General features: G+C 56.0%; 1 protein-coding gene across 1 annotated transcript; it reads right to left on the reverse strand.

The window, feature by feature from the left end:
* Nucleotides 1-1,718: 1,718 nt before the first annotated feature.
* FGFR4 (fibroblast growth factor receptor 4) lies at nucleotides 1,719-13,828 on the reverse strand. The gene is made up of 18 exons (XM_008692330.2): nucleotides 12,986-13,828; nucleotides 9,304-9,447; nucleotides 8,444-8,707; nucleotides 8,273-8,353; nucleotides 7,983-8,149; nucleotides 7,338-7,461; nucleotides 6,684-6,874; nucleotides 6,409-6,547; nucleotides 5,884-6,077; nucleotides 5,630-5,775; nucleotides 5,421-5,542; nucleotides 4,114-4,224; nucleotides 3,837-4,027; nucleotides 3,331-3,453; nucleotides 3,173-3,243; nucleotides 2,813-2,950; nucleotides 2,516-2,621; nucleotides 1,719-2,417 (listed from the first exon to the last, which is right to left on the reverse strand). The coding sequence occupies exons 1-18, from the start codon at nucleotides 13,017-13,019 to the stop codon at nucleotides 2,274-2,276; spliced, it is 2,490 nt and encodes an 829-aa protein (XP_008690552.2). The 5' UTR covers nucleotides 13,020-13,828; the 3' UTR covers nucleotides 1,719-2,273.
* Nucleotides 13,829-22,214: the final 8,386 nt, after the last annotated feature.

Consider the following 22,214-nt stretch of genomic DNA (forward strand, 5'->3'; position numbering starts at 1 on the left):
ACCTTCCCTCCCAGCAGCCTCCTGTTCCCTGGCTTGGACTTTCCAGATTGGGGCAGCTATCTATCTGTTGCTCCCACCAGAGCCCTGACTAATACACAGCCAGCAAGTGGCAGAGTCTGGAGGTGACCCAGTGCTTTTTCTGCAAGCTCCCAAGGCCAGTACCACTGGCAAGGAGGCCACTCAGAACTGGCAGACCGAGGGGACCAAGCTCCAGATGCTGCCATGCCGTTCAGAGAGGCTTGGGGGAGGGGAGATGGAGCAGCAAAGCTTGCATGGGGGAATTAGCAGCATCTGTCTCCTTCTGACTTGGGATGTCAGGAATGTGGCAAGCGTGTGCCTGCCAGGGATGTTGGCAGGGAGGGCGCACAGGGTGGGTAGCTGAGCCCCTCCTGGCCCCCGAGACCTACCAGGCACCATCTGCCCCTGTCACTCTGAGTGACCTGACTCTGGTCTCCCATGTGCACAGGACCTGCCAGGAACCTGGACTTGGGGGTTGGGGGTTGGTCAACTCAGCACCTTCCTTAGTCCCCCATCCTTGTGACCTTAGGCCTGTCACATTCCATTTCCCCATCATTAAGTTGGGAAGGCTGATCTTTGATGAGGCTGTGGTGGGAGACAGTGGTGGGTGACTGAGCCTAGCTCAGCAGTGGGCTCACAGAGGGGAAGTGGAAAAATGGGAGTTCTCATTCGTCATCCCCTGTCTCTATACACTACTCTAGCCTCCCAACACTTTCCTCCCCCAGGTGGATTCTTAGGGACCTGCCTGTCCTGTGATGGACTGGGCTGGGCACAGTGACCTCCAGTGGGAGACTAGGTTTGGGAGGGGGGCTCAGTCAGAAGGAGAGTGCATCGGTGGGGGTGTGAAGAGACCCAGAGCAAGAAGAGAAGCATGGCCATGAGCTGCTGCTCAGTCTTCTAGGACAGCCCGGCCCTTCTGCCCCAATATGTATTTTCAGCTGCCACCCATGGGAGGCCATGGGGCAATCCAGGTGGCCCTCACTAAGGGTCTGTCCTGTGCCAGGAGAAGACAGGAGGGAGCACCAGGCACGGGGTCAGGTACCTCCGCCTTGTGGTTCAGGGGCTGGAGAGCAGCAGTAAGTGCCTGGATGGCCCCCGGGGAAGGTTCCAGGCTCAAAGCCCTGGGAAGCTGATCTCCCTGCTCCCCCCAGAGGGTGTTTGAGAACAGGGCCATGACGGCCTCTCCAGGGAAAGGCCAGGCAGGCAGGGACAGCTGCAGCCTAGCCGGGCCGCAACCAGCTGCTGCCCGGGCCCCAGTCTGAGCAGCAGAGCGTGGGAGCGGGCAGCAGCCTCGAAGCTGGGCTTCAGGCTTTCACGCTGTGTTAACGGTCAGCTTGGTTAATGCTGAGCAGATGGGGGAGGGGTGCTGCCAGCTCCCTTGGGGACAGTCCCAGGGCAGGCACATGGACACGCATGTGCAGAGGGTCCAAGAGTTCCACCCAGCGGATGGTGCCATGTGGACTCCTCTGCCATTAGCGCTCATTCAGACCATCACGTACACAAGATGGTGCTACGAAGACAGACCAAGACAGAGGTGCACACAGTTCCTGGGGGCGCCCTGAGGTAGCTGAGGTGGATGCAAACCCGAGGCCTGGCACAGAGCCCTCCGTTTGTAGCACGCAGCAAAACTCCCAGCTTGGGGATCCCTCCAGCCAGTTTCCCCTCCATGCACTGCAGGGAAGACACCAGGAACACAGAGGTTTATTTCAAAAAATAATTTATAAAAGGCCATTTGCTTCTGTGTTTTCGGCAGGCTTCCAGCTGCTCAGCTAGGAACACAGGTACCAATGCTCTTTCCACAAGATGCTGGGACAAGCAGCAAAGGGGAGGCAGGGGACACCGGGGGAAATGGGGTTTAGAGGCCCAAGACCTCTCGGTGCAAGGAAGCAGGGAGGTTTAGGACAGCTCTACAGCTAGGTCCAGCCAAACCCCTGGATCAAGGACTGAGTGCTAAGGCCTCGGAGGCCAAGCAGAACCCTAACACTCAGGCCATTAGAACGCTGGGGCCATGACTCTAAAGGCAAGGGCAGGGCCTTAAGACTGAGGTTGAAGTCTGGCTTGGGAGCCCAGGCCAGAACAGGAAGCCTCATGTAGGGACCCCAGGAACAAGAACGGAACTCCCCAAAACAGAACTAGAGATCTGGGATGGTAGCCTGAAGTTGGGGCCTGAGGCTGCCCAAGCCAAGCACTGCCGGGGTGCAGCTCAGCTGGGGGTCCGAGGGCGGCCGCCTGCCTGCACCACCTCGTGGCCCTGCTCATGTCTCCGCCCCCGGGAAGGAAAAGGAGCTGGGCCCCAGGGGCAGGGGGTCGTGGCAGAAGACAGAGTCGTTGGAGGAGCAGCTGCTGGCGTCCCCGCCGGCAGGGGAGTAGGGTCCGAAGGTCAGGCGGAGGTCTAGGTACTACAGGGAACAGTCCTGGTCAGTCCTGGTGGTCAGCTGGGACGAGGGCCAGAGGGGAGTGGGCAGAGAGGGGTCATGGGACAAGAGGGGAGCGGTACCTCCTCGGAGACGGCCAGCAGGACCTTATCCAGTGCCTCCACCAGCTGCTTGAATGTAGGCCTCTGAGAGGGTGCTGCGTGCCAGCACTCCCGCATCAGCCCGTACCTGGCGGAGGGGGTGCGGGGTCAGCTCTAGGTGCAGGGCTTGATGAGGGGTAGGTAGGACCACTCAGCGGAAGGGCACGGGACCTAGGCTCAGACCTCCCCTTGGGGCTGGGAGGAGATGGTGACGGTGAATTAGGAGGCTGGGCAGAGGATAAGGACTGTAAAGTGGGGGAGAGGAGGGTGAGGCCTCACAGCTCTGGGGGGCAGTTCGGGGGCCGGTCCATCCGATGCCCCTCCCGCAGCAGTGAGAACAGCTCCTCCACGGGGATGCCGGGGTACGGGGAGCCCCCAAGGGTGAAGATCTCCCACAGCAGGATCCCGAACGACCACCTAGAGGCAGGACCAGGGCTCAGCAAGGCACAGCTTTGCTCCCTACTCTACGGCTGGGATGGGGGGCCTCGCAGGCACGAGCCACCATGGAGGGTAGGGATTGGAGTCTGGCCCCACGCAGGTCCTAGGGTTGTGTGACCTTGGGCAATTGCTTTGCCCTTTCTGTGGGGCAGGGCAATGAGTGCTGGCAGATATTCCAGACCCCCAAGCCCCAGGACTCACACGTCACTCTGATGTGTGTAGACTCGGTCAAATAAGGCCTCAGGCGCCATCCACTTGACAGGTAGGCGGCCCTGGATGGGAGAGGTAGGGGTCTCGGCGCGGAGTCCCACGGTCCCGGTACCCCCAAGCCCCCTTTCCAGCCCCGCCCCACCCCTCACATTGCTGGTTTTCTTGTAGTAGTCAATGTGGTGGATGCCGCGGGCCAGCCCGAAGTCGGCGATCTTCATCGCATTGTCCTCTGTCACCAGTACGTTTCGGGCAGCCAGGTCCCGGTGGATGCACTGGGGGCAGGGCAGGGACTTAGTTTTATTAGGACACGTGGCTGGAGGCTGGGCACACTGTACTTCCCAGTGACCCTGGGGGAGGCCTCGTCCACTCGTTGAACAGATGAGGAAGTCAAGATTCAGAGAGGGGAGACTAAAGCTAACTTCAGGGCCCATACCCTCCCGCTCACACGGCCTCTTCCCCTGTGCCATGAGAGGAAGGAATAGGGACATGCAGTGTCAACTGTGTACGGATGGGGGGTACAGAAGGGCTTGGGGACATTTAGACAGGGCAATGGAATGGGGAGAGCGGGAGAAGATGAGGACATTCAATGGCAGGGGCAGGAAAGGGAAGAGACGGAGCGGTGAGAATGGTCCAGAGTGCTGCCCACCGCCCATACCTTCCTCGACTCTAGATACTGCATGCCTCGGGCCACCTGGTAGGCGCAGGACACCAGGGCGGGGAAGGAAAGCGGCCCCTCACTGCTCCTCGGCCCGTCAGGGCTGAGGTCAGGGCCCGGGGGCCGCCGGGCCCGCAGGAACTCCCGCAGGTTTCCCTTGGCGGCACACTCCACAATCACGTACAGGGGCCCTGTAGAGGGGAGAGGGGCCAGGGAGGCTGCTGAGGCTGGGGCTCCATACCCCCCCATCCCTGCCCTTAGCCCCAGTCCAACCCACCTTCCTGAGTACAGACGCCCAGCAGATTGATAATGTTCTTGTGTCGGCCAATCAGCTTCATCACCTCCATCTCAGAGACCAGGTCTGCCAAGTCCTTGTCGGAGGCATTGTCTGCGGGGGGGACAGCCAGGGCGATATACATGGGGGAGCTGCAGGGTCGGGGACAGGACATGGAGTGCTAGGCCTGGAGTCAGAAAGGTCTGGACCTGAATTCCCACTAGGCTGTGTGGCCTTTAAAATGTCGTCTAACTTCTCCGAACCTCAGGATCCTCTTGTAGCAAATGGGACAATGGGTCGCGCCCTACCTCTCACGCCCTACCTCTCACAGCAGCAGGGAAGCAACAAGATCAAGGGTCCACAAGAGGTGGGCCTGTCCGTGAGGGGGACCAGGAAACAGGAGAACTCTGGACAGGAAGAAGTTCTATCTGGAGGTTTGGCATTAGTTCCTCAATGGGGTGAGAGCTCCTGGGGGCGGGAAGCAGGCTGGCGCCCTGAGGTCGGACAGGGGCCTGGTGTCCATCTGGCCTGAGAATTCAGGGAATCGTCAGTGGGGCGCAGCTAGGGGAGGCTGAGAAGAAGCTGCTCCAGATTCTCTTGAGAAGGCTGAGGACCAGGGGCTGGCTGGTGGCCCTGGGCCAATGACATACCCTCCCTGCCAGACCTCACGATGCACATTTCCCAATCCCTGCCTCCCAGAAAGTACCAGGTGGCCCCAGCTGTGCAGAGAGGAGGGGGTGGGGGAGCAGAGATGTGGTTTGGGCTGCTCTTGTAGTGGAGGGGGGTTAGCAGTGATAGGCCCCCATGGTAGGTCCCAGGTATGTCCTATGCACTCTGGGGCTGGTGCTTGGGCTGTTCTCCTAGAGTGGTGGACACAGGGAGACAGATCTGGGAAGGGTCCAGGGTGGGGGAGGCTGAAGGTGTGACTTGGGGGTACTCAGGAGGAATGAGGTGGAAGCCTGTGAGGCTGACAAGGTTGTTTGAGGCCAAGGCTGACATGAGGCCAGGGCTGAGTTGGGGGTCTCTGACCCCAGTCACCCCAAATCCTTATAGTCATCATCATTCCAGCGGTTAAGATTTTAGGTACCAGGCACTTTCCACGAACCTCAGGCCGGGAGGTAGGGACAATTATTTACCCCCAGGTGCCACGTGAGCACATAGGCTCAGACACGGCTTGCCTGGGTTGGTAGCGGAGTTGGGCCCTAGGCCCAAGGGTGGGGTCCTGCCGCCCTTCTGGTCTAACTGGTAGCACCATGAGCCTCTTCTGTTAGTCCCAAGGCCACAGCACGTCCCCCGGGACCACCACTCACCCTTGAGCATCTTGACAGCCACGGTGCTGGCTTGGTCAGGCCGGGCGGGGTCCATGCCGAAGGCCTCCGCACGCACCACCTGCCCGAAGCAGCCCTCACCCAGCGGCTTCCCGAGCACCAGCCTGGAAATGAGAAAGCCGAGGCCTCAGCCATATGAATGTCATTCCTGCCTGGAGCCCGCACCCCCACCCTCCCTCCACGCAGCATACCTGTCCCGGGGGAACTCCCACAGTGGGTCGAGAGGTAGGTCTAGACTCACAAGGCCAGCGAGCAAGGGAGGGCCACTGGAGGACAGACGGACGCCCCGTACTAAGGAGGAGCTCGACTTGGCCGAAGAACCAGACTCCAGGGAGAACTGTAAGGTGGGTGACTCGGTCAGCCTGCTGGAGCTGAGCTGGGTTGGGAAGGCGGGCCAAGAGCTTTGCTACGGGGACACCATGAGGGGTGGGGAACAGCATGGTACCTGTCGGGCCAGAGGGAAGCGGGACAACTTCTGCACAGTGGCGGGCTGCCTGGGGTGCTGGCTGATGAGAACCTGCCCTCGATACAGCCCGGCCAGCAGCAGGAGGACAACCAAAGCCAGAGAGCCGGACACGTACAGAATGATGTCCGTGTACCTGGCCTCAGGCGCTGCTGCTGTCCATGTGAGGTCCTCCTCTGCCCACAGACAGACACATATATAGACAGAAAACTGACCGGTCAGTGGTCGGATGGCCAGCTCCACACCCTCTAACTCAGGCCTCACAGCTCCCAACACACACACCGGGACACACACCAAGAAAGCTGCAGTTGTACCCATCCTGCACACCCCCACCCCAGAGCGTCACACGGCCGTCCCGTGTGGACACGCACAGAAGCACTGCTACACGAGGGATCAAACACACAAATCCGCATGCCACGTCCCAAGCCCTACAGGCCAAGGGACACAGCCCGCCGCTGGATCAGAGCAGGATTCCGGCAGCCTCTCCCGGCCCCCTCGAGTGCTCACCTGGCAGCACCGTGAGCCAGGCGGACTGGTAGGAGAGGCCAATGGAGTTGCCCGCCAGGCAGGTGTATTCGCCCGCATCCTCAGCTGACACGTTCCGAAGGTACAGGACCTCCACCTCTGAGCTATTGATGTCTGCTGTCTGGGGATGGGGACATACTCAGGGGTCACAACAGGGCCTGGGGCCATATTATGGCCAGGAAGGAAGCTGGGGACCACCCCCCACCCCCACGCCCCATGGGAGAGCCGTGGGGTTCAGGAGCTGCTGGGGGCCGGACCTTCAGGACTTGCACGTAGGGGAAGCCGTCGGCCCCGAAACTGCTGCCGTTGATGACGATGTGCTTCAGCCACTGGATGTGGGGCTGGGCGTCGCTGTACACCTTGCACAGCAGCTCCACGTCGCTGCCTGCCACGGCTGTCGTGTTGGCCGGGAGCCCCGCCTGCAGGATGGGCCGGTGCGGGGACCGCTCTGGGGGCCGGGCCAGGCGGTCAACCCTGACCGGTGGTACCCACGGAAGCACCCGGGTCACCTGCCTCCAGCATTTCCCCCACCTCAGCTCAAGGGAGGGAACTTCCCTGATACACAACTCAGACCTTGTCTGCCCCCTGCTTACCCTGCTGAAACCTTCCATAGCTCCCTACTGCCTTTAGGGTCAAGGACGACTTCAGACTCTAGCTTTCAAAACCCTCCACGACGCGGCTCCCCGCTTAGGTACCACACCCCAGGCACACACCTCCTCACAAATGCATTGTGTTCGTTACACCTCGGACCTTTATTCAGCCTGGGCCCTCTGCCTGGATGTCCCTCCCACTTTTTCTCTCAGCTGACCCCTGTTCCTCCAGGTCAAGATCGTCGCCTGCCAGACTGGGCGCTACCTGAGGGCAGTGTCAGGGCCCCACCCCCACACCGCCTTGCCTGCCCGTCCGCTCACCCAGCACATCCAGCAGGTAGCTGTAGCGGATGCTGCCCATCGCGTTCTCCACCAGGCAAGTGTATGTGCCACGGTCCGAGGGCACCACGCTTTCCATCACCAGGCTCCAGTGCTGGTGGCGCAGCTGGGGGTGGGGGAGGCGTCTATGAGTGGCCATTCACCTGTGCCCACCCCGGGTTCCAGGGCACGAAGAGGTCAGATCCTGCCCACAGGGGTCTTCTCAAGCTCCAGAGACCCTGGGGAGGCCAGGCCCAGGCCGAGAAGTGTCTGACCCCTTGGTTTGAGCCTCTGAGTTTTAGTGTGGCCTCTTCCTGGCTGTACCCCTTGAGCCAGTTTTGCCCTCTTGGAGGGAGTCTCAGCTTCCTCACTGCACCCAGGAGCTGAGAATGAGCTGCTAACACTCCATACCTGCCAGTCAGGGAGCTTCCCACTTTACGAGGAAAGCCAAGGCTGAGAGATTAAGTCACTTGCGGGAGGGCGGCAGAGTGGGGATTTGAATCGGAGCTGTCCCAGTCTACGGTCTAGTGCTCCTCCTAGGGCCCGCAGTGGCCTTCCTCATTAGAGAAGGAATGACTTCTAGGTATGAGCGGACCAATGGGGGAGTGAAAACGGAGGAGCAAACGATCTTGGAACCTGGAGACTCACCCGAATGCCTCCAATGCGATGCTCCCCATGGAAGTCCTGTCCGTCCTTGAGCCAGCGGATGGTGGGTGTGGGGTTGCCTGCAGCTGGACAGCGGAACTTGACGGTGTTCCCAGCAGGCACTGCGTGCAGTTTCTTCTCCATGCGCTGAGGGTGTGTCCAGTAGGGAGCTGGAGGGGAGGGGAAAGGAGAACTTAGTGCCCCCAGGATGACCACCTGTTTCCACACAGGTGTCTTCTTTTCAGTGACCAGCTGGGAGGTAGGGAAATGAGTCCCTGACGACTCATACTGACCTTGCTGGGGGTAAATATGCCCGTTCAAGGGGCCCCCATGGGCCTTAGGGTCCTCATTACCATTGCTGGAGGTCAAGGAGTCTATGTCAGGGACAAAAAGAGATGTCTGAGGTCTAGGATGGGAGGGTCTCTCTCCCCAGGCACCCTTTAGCCCCTGCTAGACCCCCTTACCATCCACAACCAAGGTAACATTGTGCAGGACAAGCATGGAGCCTCGGGCCAGGCAGAGGTAGCAGCCAGCGTCCTCCGGTAGGAAGCCGGCGATCTCCAAGCGGCCCCTCCAGCCTCGTACCCGGCCAGCAGGTGGTAGGCGACTGCCCTCCTTGTACCAGTGGCCACCACGCTCAGCCCGCCCACAGCATAGCCGCACAGGCTGCCCGAGGGCCACGGTCAGCTCCTGCTCTTGCTGCTCTGGGCTGGGGGCCAGGCAGGGCTCTGTGGGCCAAGGGCAGAGGTCAGTGAGCCCCACAGCCCCAGCTGAGGGGCCGCCTGTGTCTGGAGAAGATGCTGCACGGGCAGGGCACAAGCACCCCTGGGCACATGCCGGACACCGCTGCTCCTCTGCACACACATCCCATGCTACAGATGCTATATGTAAGGCACTTGCGTAGCACACGTGCTGGACTGGACATGCCATCGCCACACACACACGCACACGCACATGCTACAGGTGCCACATACAGGGCACAGCACACTCACAGTGCATACACCGCACATGCCGCTGGGCCTCCCAAACCACACACCCGGTGCACAGAACACACACACACACACACACATATACACACGGCCAGGGGCTCACCACCAGCTCTGCAGCCCAGCTCAGGACCCTCCACCCTGCAAGGCCATTCCTCTCTTGTGGACACAGAGATAGGCGGACGCTTGCTGGGAGCCAGACACTGAGTCTCAATGGTGGGGCCCTGTCCTGCTGTCACCACCTCAGGGGCTGGGCCAGGTCCTTTCCAGCTTCGCTCAGCTAGTAGCCTCCTCCAGGTGCCCACCCCTGCCACCCGCTCCCACCCTAAAGGCCATACCTAGCTCCATTTCCTCGGAGGCTTCAAGAGACAAAGCTGGAGCCCCAGGCACCTCCACCAGGACCCCCAGCAGAGCCAACAGCAGCCACATATCCTTCCTGCTGCTCACAGGGACCCAGTGCGGGCTTACCACCAACTGCCTTCCTGGAAAGGAGGGAGAAGAACTCCTGCTATGCATGCACCTTTGGTAGTGCTATTCCCCTATTTTGCGGATGAAGAAACTGAGACCGGAAGTGGTCAGGAGACTTGTCCAACCCCCCGCACCCCACGCAGCAGCACAGCAGAGACTGGAAGCCACTCTGCTGTTGCCAGAGCCCAAAGCTTCTTCCCAGTAGGTTGTGCGGGGGGCAGGGCCGGGCTTCCTGCTCTCCTCCGGTCCTGCTGAGACCCTGGCACAAGTTCACAGAAAGGGCAGTTTGGGGATTCTTTCCTTGGAGGAAAGCGGAGAATGGAGACATATCTTCTGCTCACTCTCAGCACACATAATTTATTTTTTGCTGAATAAATGAATTTATTGCTGAAGAACCAAAAAAAAAAAAAAAAAAAACCCATGAAATCTAATACAAGGCCAAACTTCAGCATCTGGGTGTTATCTGATCTGACCCACACTTCTAGCATTGCTGACATTTTCATGGCCAGCTTTGAATACCTTCAGTGGCAGGGCACTCACTCCTAACAAAGCAGCACAGTCCATGGCGAGCAGAAGTTCTTCCTCACTCTGAACCAGAATGGCATGCTGGGAATACATCTGCTCTTTGTATCCTCACAACTCCGTTTGAGGCAACATGGGCTCTGTGTCCAGCAAAGCCAAGTTCAAATCCTGACTCTTACCAACTTGCAAGTCCCTGTCCCTCTCTGGGTGCTGTCCTCAGAGGACTGCTTTGAGGATAAAAGAGACCATACGGAGGGGCTGGGGACACAGAATGTTGGCATGTTCTCCCCCCCCACCCCACCCCGTGACTGTCACTCTGGGTCTGCCCTTGGCCAATTACCTCTGATTCTGGTGCGGTTCCTGTCAGGTATGAGGTACACACCCACACTATCCGTATGCCACCAAGGATGTCTCCATCTCCCAAAAGGAGCACTCAAAACGGCATCAGCTGGGGCAGGGGAAGAGGTGACCAATGTAGTCACAGGGGACTACTGGCTATTACCTGGGACTCCATAAATCGGGAGGCACTGGTGTCTCTGAATCTACTTGCCCAGGAAGCTCACTGCACCCTGTCTCTTCAGCCACTGCCCCCGTTCCAGCTCTGGCTCTGAGGCAGGGGACACTTAGCTTGTCCTGACCAAAGCCATCATCTCCCCCTCCAACTGCTCCTTCCCTGGGTTGCCCCTGCAGCTGGGGCATCATCTCTCCCCATCCCACTTCACCCCTCCTCCACTTCCAGTCCCATCTGCCTCCTCAATCCTCCAGTCCTTCTCACCTCCCTTGCTTGGACCCAAGGCAGGCAATGGTCATCTCTAGCTTGGGCCTTTGCAAACATCTCTCTTGGCTCACCAGCCTCCACTCTCCAGCAGAGCTTTAGAAATTATAAGTATCTGCCATGTCACCACCCCAGATCCCCCAGCTTTCAAGCCCTTAATGGCTGCCCATGGCCAGCAGGATCCAATCTACAGTTTATCCACCATTCTAGGCCTCCCTCCCTGCCCTTGTCAATATCTTTGGTTGCAGTCTGCTCCTTCAGCCTCTTCAGCACTAAAGCCATTGGCTTTCAAAACTGGGCATGTCTTCTCTCTTGCACATACATACCTCTGTGTCCCCATTTCTCTTCACCACCCCACTCAGATTCCACTGTTCCTGCACCCACCCCCAGCTTCCATTGCCCTCCTCCATAGAATCCCCCCACCCTGCTCTGTTCTGCAGGGAGAGCAGCCCTCTGGGTCCACAGCTCCAGTTGGGAGAGGGGTGGGGAGGTCTGGGGATTTTATTTCCATTCCTAGGCTGCCCTGACCTTGTAACCTCAGGACCCTTCCTAGGATCACACGCGGCCGCAGACAGACCAACCCACCGCCTTGCTCAGGGGGTGAAGGGCCTGACTCTGGCATCAGACAGTCTTGGGTTCTCCTTCAGCCTCCCTCACTCAAGCGCTGGGGGACCCTGGGCAAATGACCGCACCTCTGGGATCCTCAGCTTCCTCATCTCTACTCGGGGCGCGCAGACGGTCCAGCAGCCGAGGGACCAGCGCGCTCTTCTTCCTCCACCCCTACCCGGCCACCCTGGGGGGAGGTGCGAGTCGGCAGGTCTAGAGGGGGAGCTGCAGAGACAGCCGGCCCGCCCCCGCCCGGGTGGGCAATGAGTAACCAGCTCCATGGCCAGGGTGCTCTTTGGACGGAGCGGGACAAAAGGCCCTGTGTGCGCTGCGGGTTACTGATTTACCGTCTCCTCCACCCCCCTTCCAAGAGGACGCCCAGGTCCCCCGTGCTGGGCGGGGGCAGCTCCCTGAGCCCCGCCGCCGCTCGCCCTCTGGCGGCGGGGAGCGCAGCCTGGGCCCGCAAGGGGACCCGGCTCACCTCAAGCCTCCGGGGTCCCGCTCCAGGCACAGAGTTCCCGGCTCACCTGGGTCCTCCGCGGCCCCGCTCCCAGCTCCGGCCAGTCCCGACACCCGCGCCCAGCGGGGACCGCAGACTCAGCCGGGGCGCTCCTCCGCCGCGGGCCAGAGAGCCAGGAATGCACCCGCGACAGCGGCGTGGCCGCGGGAGGCCCAGCGCCCCGCCCACCTCGGGCCCCGCCCCTCCTGGACCAGCTCTATCCTGACAGCAGCTTGGCGGGGGACAACCCAGCGCCCCGCCCACCTCCGCCCGGCCCCTCCTGGACCAGCTCTATCAAGAGAACCACCACGCGGCGAGGAGCGCAGCGTCCCGTCCACCTGGAGACCAGTCCCCAAATCCAACAGAGCTGAGGGGCGCACTGGGTCAGCCCGATCCGGGGCCCCTCCCCAGCCCTCTACACGCCCCATCAGACTCCGCCTCTTTTGCCGCACCTAAACCAGGCTTCCAAGTTCTAGTTACTTGCATTATCCTCTGCTCTTCACCCCTTTTAGGGAGCAACACCCAGCAGTCCTGACCGGCCAGCCTCCACAGACCTTGGCCCAACCTGGCTACTCTGGTTTCCGTGCAATCACCATACAGTGGCTAGGAGATCCCCTCTGCCCCCAACCACTCCCATCCATTCTCTGCACAACATTAAGACTGATATTTGAAATACAAATCTTGGGGGGCGCCTGGCTGGCTCCGTCGGTGGAGTATGCGACTTTTGATTTTGGGGTTGTGAGTTTGAACCCCACGTTGGGTGTAGAGATTACTTAAAAATAAAATCTTTTCTTAAAAAGATTTTATTTATTTGAGGGGGAGGGGCAGAGGGAGAGGGACAAGCAGACTCCCCGCTGAGCAGGGAACCCAAGGCCCGCTGGATCTAGGAGCCCTGAGATCACGACCTGAGCCAAGTTAGACGCTTAACCAAGTGAGCCACCCAAGCGCCCCTTAAAAATAGAATCTCAAAAAAAAAAAAAAAAAAAAAAAAAAAAAAAAAAAAAAAAGAAGAAGAAAAGAAAAGAAAAAAAAAAAAAACAAATCTGAATGTATCCACTACCCCTTTAAAACTTTCTACTAGCTTCCCATAATGATTCTTGGCATGACCTGGCCCCGGTCCACATCTCCACACAAATCCTTCATTTCTTACCTTGCTCCCACTCTACCTCTGGGCCTTTGCACATATGGTCCTCTCTTCTTGGAACGATTGTTCCCCTCCAGGTCTGGTTGGTTCCATCTTATTCTTAGATGTCAGCTCACTGCCTCAGAGAAGCCCTCTGGACCTGCCAGGTTCCTTTTAGATGCCTTCTGTCCTGTGAGCATGGAGAAAGAAGCAGGAAGTGAAGCGATTCAGAGCGCAGATTTCAGGACTCACATCTCAACACCATCACACTTGGAGTAACCTTGGCAGGTTACTCCATCTCTGTTTTTTCATTTTCTCATCAGTAAAGGAAGTATAATGATAGATAGTATCTTCCCCGCGACCTTTTGCAGAGTAAACATGTATAAGGCTGTAGAACTGCCTGGTATATGACACTTGCTTTGTAATGTTAACTATGATTATTTAGGACCCGTTATTTCTTCATCCTCACGGAACATTCCAGAACTGTTACTAAACAGTTGTGTAAATAGAAGGCAGGAACTGCTACAGACTTCAACAATGTATCCCAAGCACCTGGCACACAGTGGGTACCCCCAATAGTTCTGCCCCACCTTGCTCGGGTCTGCCTCACTTGGAAGCATCTCTCCCCTTGAGCAACTAGACAGTGGTCAAACTAGGAGGGCAGCTGAACTTTGACCTCTGCCCAAGCCTCACCTGAAGTCTAAGCCCTCCACTCCTCGGAAGGCTTCTTGAGGAGAAAGGAAACCCCTTAGCTGGGGTCTCAGACTCATCTCCCAGGTGCCCCGCTAGCTGGTGGAGACCCTGCCCAAAGGGAAGCAGCTTCCTTTCCCATTGCTATGCGGAGAAGTCTAGCTCTCTCCACCCTAACTCCCTCCGGGGATAGAGGCTTTTCCTTTGCATAACTTAAAAGCCCAATAAAGTGATTTTTTCCCCTTCTCAAACAAAATAATGATTTCCTCCCAAAGATAAATCAGAAAATAATTGGCTATCTTTTAAAACCAGTTGGTTCTGATCCCCTCATTCAGTGTCCTTCCTTGCTGAGTACCTGGAAAGGTTGAGGCTCCTGGCACTGGAGGAGCCCAGCAAATGGAAGCCTCCTGCCCAGAGGGGCCTCACCAGACCTCCCGGACTCCTGGAGAGATCCAGCTCCCCACCTGTGGTCCTCTGCGGGCTCCCCTTAGAGAATGTGCTTGTTGCGGGGCGGAGGGGGAGGGGTGAGCTGCCAGTAGGAGCTGGACCCCACACAGCTTCGTTCAACTTCCAGGCACTTCTCAGGTTTACCTGAGCCAAAGGCAAAGGAAAGGCTTTCATAGTCCAGGCTGTGCAACCTGCCTGCCTCCTGAGATGGCCAAGTCCCTCGGACTGGCAATCCTATACCTCCCACCCCCACGGCTGCACATCCCTGTCCATCTGCCACCCTGCACTCGTGACCTCTGAGGAGTCACACGGACCCTCTGTGGCATCTGATGCTCTTTCACGTCATTCATTCATACACACATTCATTTGCCAGGTGTCAGTTAAAGGTTCATTATGTGGTATGCACTGTTCAAGCGGTAATCTGCCCCAGCCCCTCCCCCTCAAGGAGCTGCTGCCCTGTAGTGTGGAGAGATGGCTAAGTAAACAGAGCACAGAAGGAGACATGCTGAGGGAGTCTGGGAGAGGCATCCAAGCCTGTCTCCCGATCACGGTCTCACTCTCTTGGTAACAATGTTCCACCAGTGACATTTGCAGTCTCTCTCTCTCAAAACCTTTCAAACACAAGCTCTTGGGGCGCCTGGGTGGCTCAGTCGTTAAGCGTCTGCCTTCAGCTCAGGGCGTGATCCCAGAGTTCTAGGATCGAGCCCCGCATTGGGCTCCCTGCTCCGCTGGGAAGCCTGCTTCTTCCTCTCCCACACCACCCGCTTGTGTTCCCTCTCTCACTGGCTGTCTCTCTCTCTGTCAAATAAATAAAATCTTTAAAAAACCCCCACAAAACACGACCCACCCCACACGCCCCTAGCAGGAGGTCAGGAGCCTGCCATCCTAAAATCCTGCCTTTAGTCTGCTTCTGCCTCAGTTTCTTTATTCAGAAAATGGGCACACTCCTGCTTCTTTTTCCCCAGGGATATTGGAGGAAGTGAATGGGACTGGGTTTCAGGAGAACAGGAAGTAGGGAGGAAGTTCTTTCCTTGGTGAGCTCCCACCGTCCACCAGATGCCATGCCAAGCTAGGTGTTATACATGCAGCATATCCTTTGATCCTCCCCCAAACCAGATGGGGTTAGAATCCTTAGCTACGTTTTGCAGGTAAGGAAACAGAGGCTCAGGCAGATGGAATGACTTGTCTAAAGTCATGTAGCAGGGCGATTGGCTGGCTCAGTCAGTAGAACACGTGACTCTGGATCTCAGGGTCACGATTTCAAGCCTCATGTCGGGCATGGAGCTTACTTAAAAACATGCAGTTGCATAGCAAGTGGACAACAGAGCTGAGCTGAACCCCGATCTTCTGGGACAAAGAGAGCGAGCTCAGGGCGACTCTCCACAGACTTGGGATTTTTGACGCTCCGGCACCAGCCTGCTTTCTGCCCCCATCCTTCACTTCAGCCCAGGAAGGTGCAGACCCTCCCGGACGTGAGTGCAAGAGGCGGCTGGGGCGGGGCACTGCTCTCCCCGTGCAGGTGGCCAGTACTGGCGGGGCACCTATGAAGCACCAGGTCCGAGGCGGAGGTTTGCGGAGTCTGGGCTCCTGAAGTGCGAGGCTGGGCCGGGAGGGACTCCTGAGGCCAGGCCCTGCCCCCCACCTGCCTGAGAGCAGAGCTGGGGGAGGGGGCAGACGTCGCCTGGTGCCGACCGTGTTGCTCTTGGATGGCAGCCGGGCCGGGGAACACTGGGGCTCTTGTGCGGAAGGGCTGCCCTGAGCCCCTGCCCAGGCCCCATTCCAGCCCAGGCCTGGCCCAAGCCCTGGCCTCTGAGCCAGGCCTGTGCTTTCTTGTCTTCTTTCCTTCATTTCTTTCCTTTAAAATGATTTTTATTTTGAGAAAGTTTTAAAATATAAAAAAAGTGCACAGGGTAATATCATATACTTGCTACTCAGAATTGACGATTATTATTACTTTTTCATTTTTTTTTTAAGATTTTATTTATTTATTTGACAGAGATAGAGACAGCCAGCGAGAGAGGGAACACAAGCAGGGGGAGTGGGAGAGGAAGAAGCAGGCTCATAGCGGAGGAGCCTGACGTGGGGCTCCATCCCATAATGCCGGGATCACGCCCTGAGCCGAAGGCAGACGCTTAACCGCTGTGCCACCCAGGCGCCCCTACTTTTTCATTTTTTCTAACCCCTTTTCTCTCTGGCTCTTCTCACAGACTCCAGGGAGGTCTGGCTTGGCTTGTCAACATGGAGGGGACACTGATAGCAAGTGACTGGTGAAAGGTTGGGTTTTAGAACCACACAGATAAAGGTTTGAATCCTGAAAACTTGGGAACTTCGACAAGTCACTTAATGTTAAGCCTCTGTTTCATTTTCTGTAAAATGGCAACAATAGGTTTTCTGTGAGGACTTGGTGTAATGATGTGTGAGAGCCCTGGCACACAGCCCAAGCTCAGGAAAAATTGGCCAGTATTAATAATAGCAGCTCTGGGTCTAGGTAGGACCTACCCAAATGTTGAGTAACACACTTTTGTGACCAAGAGTGAGGGACTGTAAGGGTCACCCCTCTCCCAACCCTTATATCTCCTTATTCCCCACCCATTGGGCACCTTTAAGCCCAATTTCTATGTGGGGAAAACAAAGCCATGAATTGCAGGCTGCCAGGGCATCGTGGTGGAGGCAGGGAGCCTGGTGCTGATGTTGGCAGCCTGGGAGAGGATGAAGCCAGAGAGAGGGGGATGGGCCAGGAGGAATATGGGGCTCTCCTTGGGATAGTCCTGGTGCTTCCCAGAGTCTCAGCAGCACCCTTGGCACTCTCGTCCCCTAGTCCCAGACAGTGCGGCCCCATGTCCTGGGAGGCTCTCAGGGTTTGTCAGACTCGGCTATCCCTAGACTTGGGCCTACAAACCTCACACCTACTGGGGCTTGGCATGCATATATTTGTGAAGGTGAGAAGGGTCCAGGACAGCTGTGAGGTGGCGGAAGCTGGGCAGGAAGGGTTACAGGGCTAGTAGTCTGCATCAGGAAAGAAGCCTCAGGGGGCCCTCACCCTTCTCTACCTTGCCTTGTGCCCACCTGGACTATATAGGATTTTGTCTGGGCATAAAAATCAGAAAACCTAAATGGCAAGGGCTTTAACGAAACAGGTTAACTCATCCCTCGTTAGTACCAGGTCTCCCAAGTCTGGGGATGGGTGACGGTGGGTCTGAAATCAGGGTTGAGGTCCCTTTAATTCTCTACACTTTGCCCAAATGGTTGTAAGATGGTGGCTTCAGCTCCTGCCATCACATTTGTGCTCAGGCAGGAGGAAAAAAGAAGCCACAGAGAGTTGAATCTGTATCCAGCAACTTCTGATTTTATCTCTTTGGGGAGCCTGTTATACATTGTCACCCCTAACTGCAATGGAGGCCAGAAGGGTCTGCTAGAAAGAAGGGGGGGCTTCATAGTCTCTGTATCACCAGCCTTCTCTTCAGTGCCCAAACGACTTCTTTATCATTATTATTTTTTAGGTAAACTCTACCTCCCAGTGTGGGACTCAAACTCATGACTCCAAGATCAAGATTTGCACGCTCCACTGACCGAGCCAGCCAGGTGCCCCACCAAAATGGCTTCTTTAAAACACAGATTTAGGGGCACCTGGGTGGCTCAGTGGGTGAGGTGTCTGCCTTTGGCTCAGGTCGTGATCCTGGGGTCCTGGGATTGAGCCCCACATCGCATCGGGCTCCCTGCACGGTGGGGAGCCTGCGTCTCCCTCTCCTCCCTGCTCTTGCTCTCTCTTGCTATCTGTGTCTCTCTCTCTCAAATAAATAAATAAATGAAATATTAAAAAAAAATAAAACTAAACATAAACCACAGATTTAACCAACTCACCCCTCAGCTTCAACTACTCTCTCCCTCCCTCCCGCTGGCAACCCCAGCTCCTCAGCTTGGCACTGGGGGCCCTTCCAGACCGGCCTCTGCTGCTGTCTCCTGTCCCACTTCCCGTCTCCGCAGGGATGCGTGTTCTGTGTGCCAGCTGCCCTGAGCTCCAGGTGAGCCCTCCTGAAAGTGCCTTGGTGCCTTTGTACTTGCTGTTCTCATTGCTGGGAGTATCCTTCCTTGGTCCTGCCTCCCCTCTTCCCTTCCCTCCAGCCATCGCACCAGATGACTGCCATTCAGCTTTCTGGACTCCTCACAAGTGTTCCCTCTTCTCTGACAACCTTCCTGACCACCTTGAACTGGACACCTGAACACTCCTCCTCTCTCTGAAAACAGCTCTTCCATTTTCTTTGAGGTCCTGGCCTTCCCTTACTCCCAGTCCACTGGGATTTGGGTCGAGCCAACTTCTCCCTGGTTCCTGTGGTGCGCATGTGCCCCTGGACTTGGCTAATGAGATTATTCCATCCCCCAGGCTATTATTATTGGTCAGGGATGAGCATGTGGCCCAAGCAGGGCTAATGAGAGCCAGTCTGGGTCTTTTATTGGAACTAATGGGGACCTAACACTCTCTGAGGCTACTGAGGCATGAATACGGAAGCCCAGCCCTGCTTGAGAGAGCCTGCTTATGAATGAGGCCAACACAGGAAACAAGAGGGCCGAGAGACGGAGCATGCCTGCATTTAGCCATGCCTCGAGGCAGAAATTACTACTTGGAACATTTCATTACCATGAGCCAAATAATTTTTTTCTTAAGCTAATTTGTCTTTTTTTTTTTTTACTCTTTATAAATAAAAAGCCCCTAATAAACGTCCTCTCAGTAGAAGTGACCCCTCCCTCCTTTGCGTCTCCACTACCCTCTGTTGGCTCCCAGGCCACAGTACTCACCAGTTTACATGTCAGCAAATTCATCACGTCATTGCCCTATTTCTTTAAAACCTTTCAACAGCTTCCTGTTGCTTTTATTTTTAAAGATTTCATTCATTTATTTGACAGAGAGAGAGAGAGAGAGCACAAACAGGGGGAGTGGCAGCAGAGGCAGAGGGAGAAGCAAGCTCCCCGCTGAGCAGCAAGCCCAATGCGGGCTCGATCCTAGAACCCTGGGATCATGACCTGAGCCAAGGCAGACGCTTAACCAACTGAGCCACCCAGGCGCCCCTTCCTGTTGCTTTTAGAATAAACACCTGTATTAGTTACCTACTGCTACATAACAAATACCCCTAAACGTAATGGCTTTGAATAACAAACATTTGGGGACGCCTGGGTGGCTCAGGGACGCCTGCGTGGCTGAACTTAAATTAGCTGGAGTTTGTTCCTTTTGCTTTTAGCTGAAAATCTTGATACACCCTGAGGGACCTGGGTCCTGCCAGTCTCTTTCCTTATCTGGTGACATACTATCCCTCTTTCAAGGTGATAAGCATCATCTTGCCTCAGGGCCTTGGCACATGCTTTTCCCTCTACCTGGAACATCCTCTCCCCACCTTTCCCTGTTTACGGGCTAATTCCTATTCATCCTTCAAGTCTCAGCTTGCGTGTCACTTCCTCAGAGAGACCGGCCTGCCCTGCCCCCACACCCCCTCCACCTAGGCTGTCCTATTATATGCTCTGGCTACATTGGCATTTTTCTTTTAGCATTTTATCACAATTGGAATGAGATCTAGGACTGAAATTATGTCTCATTCCAGGGTCCTGGCATATAGGGGGACTGAGGAAAAATAAACTCTTCTCATACTCTCTAGGGACCTCTGTCTTACCCTAACAGCCTTCTGCCACACGCTGCTCAGCCTCTATCAGACTTCCTGACTCTCAATATTTTCATTCGGGTGCAAGTAACAGATATCTCAACTCAAATGGGCTTAAGCAAAATAGTGAATTTATTGGCTTATGTAAGTTTAATGTATTTTTTTTTAAAGATTTTATTTATTTATTTGACAGAGATAGAGACAGCCAGCGAGAGAGGGAACACAAGCAGGAGGAGTGGGAGAGGAAGAGGCAGGCTCATAGCGGAGGAGCCTGATGTGGGGCTCGATCCCATAACGCTGGGATCACGCCCTGAGCCGAAGGCAGACGCTTAACCGCTGTGCCACCCAGGCGCCCCCAATGTATTTTTTAAAAGATTTTATTTATTTGAGACAGAGAGCATGAGTGGGGAGGCGAGGGAGAAGCAGGCTCCCCGCCGAGCCCAACCCCAGGACCCTGGGATCATGACCTGAGCCGAAGGCAGACATCTAACCAACTGAGCCACCCAGGTGCCCCTGGCTTATGTCATTTTAAAGTCCAGGGGTGGATCCAGGCCTCAGGAACAGCCAGACCAAGACTCATTCTCTTTTGCTTTCTTCCCTATGGCTCCGTTCTCTGGCAGGTGCTCCCCAAGAGGTGACAAAGAAGGCTACCAACAGCTCTGGGGTCAAAACCTTCCTGCTTAGGGGCGCCTGGGTGGCACAGCGGTTAAGCGTCTGCCTTTGGCTCAGGGCATGATCCCGGTGTTATGGGATCGAGCCCCACATCAGGCTCCTCCGCTATGAGCCTGCTTCTTCCTTTCCCACTCCCCCTGCTTGTGTTCCCTCTCTCGCTGGCTGTCTCTCTCTCTGTCGAATAAATAAATAAAATCTTAAAAAAAAAAAACCTTCCCATTTAGCAACTCCTTCCCGGTTCTAGCAGAAGCCAGGAGGGGGGAGGTCATCTCCACCCGAGCACACCAGCTGAGCGTGGGGTTCCTCAAGGAAGAAGACAGGTAAATAGACACCAGGAGGCCCCAACAAGGTATGGTTACTACACTTGGTGATTCTGGAAGACTTTCTGCATAATAAACCATTCCCGCACATGGTGATTTAAAACATTTAATGTTCCTCACAATTCTGTGGATTAAGTGGGCTCAGCTTGGCGGTTCTCCTGCTGGTCTCTTCTGAGGTTGATTATGCTGGTGGCTTCTCTGTGCTGGATGGTCTAAGATAGCCCTCTTCACATGCCTGGAGCTAGCTGCTGGCCTCTCTCACATGGACTCTCATCTCCACTTGGTCTAGCCCAGGATTCCTTTTACAGCGGCTGGAGCGGAAGCTGCAAGGCCTAAGTTCTAGCCTTGGAAGTTGCACAGTGTCACGTCACTGCATCCTCTGATCAGAGCAAGTCTCGAGTCCAGCTCAGGTTCCCCACCTCGGTGGCCTGAGTGACAACGCCACATCGCAGAAGTGCACAGTTGCAGGGAGGCAAAGATTCATGCGAGGCCGTTCCTGAAACAATCACCTGTACTGCACAGCTCCTCTCCTCTAGGTCCTTGCCTTTACTCTCCTCTCGACCTGGGTCCTTTGACCTTGGTAACCACTGGAGGCTCAGCTCTTTCAAAAAGTCTTTCTGTGAAATCCTAGCAATAGTCCCTACCAGCCCATACCCACTTTTAACTTACCCATTAATTGACTCAATCACTAAGCAGTTACTGAAGCAATCACCGTCCCCTGCTGGGCACCAGGGACCCACTATGATAAGACCCAGTTACTGTCCTCAAAGAGTTTCTAGTCTACAGAGGAGACGGAACTGAGCAGATCATCATAACATAGTACATTAAGGGCAATGTTAGAGGGGGCACAGGGCATCTGAGAGCACAGGAGGACAACCAGCTCAGCCTTGGGGGTTCATGATCCTCTTAGGGTCACTAGGTTGAGAGCGAAGCTGGAACTTGTATTAGTACTCCTGGTCGTGATAGAAAACCACCTTAAATTGCCTTAAGGAAAAAAGAGTATTGACTCATAACTAAACAGTCCTGAGAGTGTTGGTTTCATCAGAAATCAGTCACTTCTCAACTCCCAGCTGTTTTCCTCTGTAATGACTTAATTTTCATGCAGATTGTCTTTATGTGTTGGCAAAGACGGCTACTAACAGCCCAGGGTTACTCTGATTGCCCAGGCTTCGGTCACAGGTTCACCCCTGGAACCGGGGAGTGGGGTCAGTCTCTCCGGACTACAGGACTACAGGTGGAAGAATGGAAGAGAGATGTTACCCAAGGGAAAAAGAGTAAAAGAAAAGCTGAGTAGAGTGGCCATCAGGTGTCCTCCCAGGCAGGCGACCAAATTACAGCCTTCAAACAGTGTCCTCCGGAAGGAAATGTCCTGAGGGAAGGGCGAGGGGGCCTTTGGAAGTAGAGATAGCAGGTGTGCTGACAAAGACTTAGAAACATGGGGGTCAGATCCCTCGATGACTGCTTCTTGGTTATGTAAGC

Source organism: Ursus maritimus, unplaced genomic scaffold (assembly GCF_017311325.1).
Source record: "Ursus maritimus isolate PB19 unplaced genomic scaffold, ASM1731132v1 scaffold_15, whole genome shotgun sequence".
Classification (NCBI taxonomy): domain Eukaryota; kingdom Metazoa; phylum Chordata; class Mammalia; order Carnivora; family Ursidae; genus Ursus; species Ursus maritimus.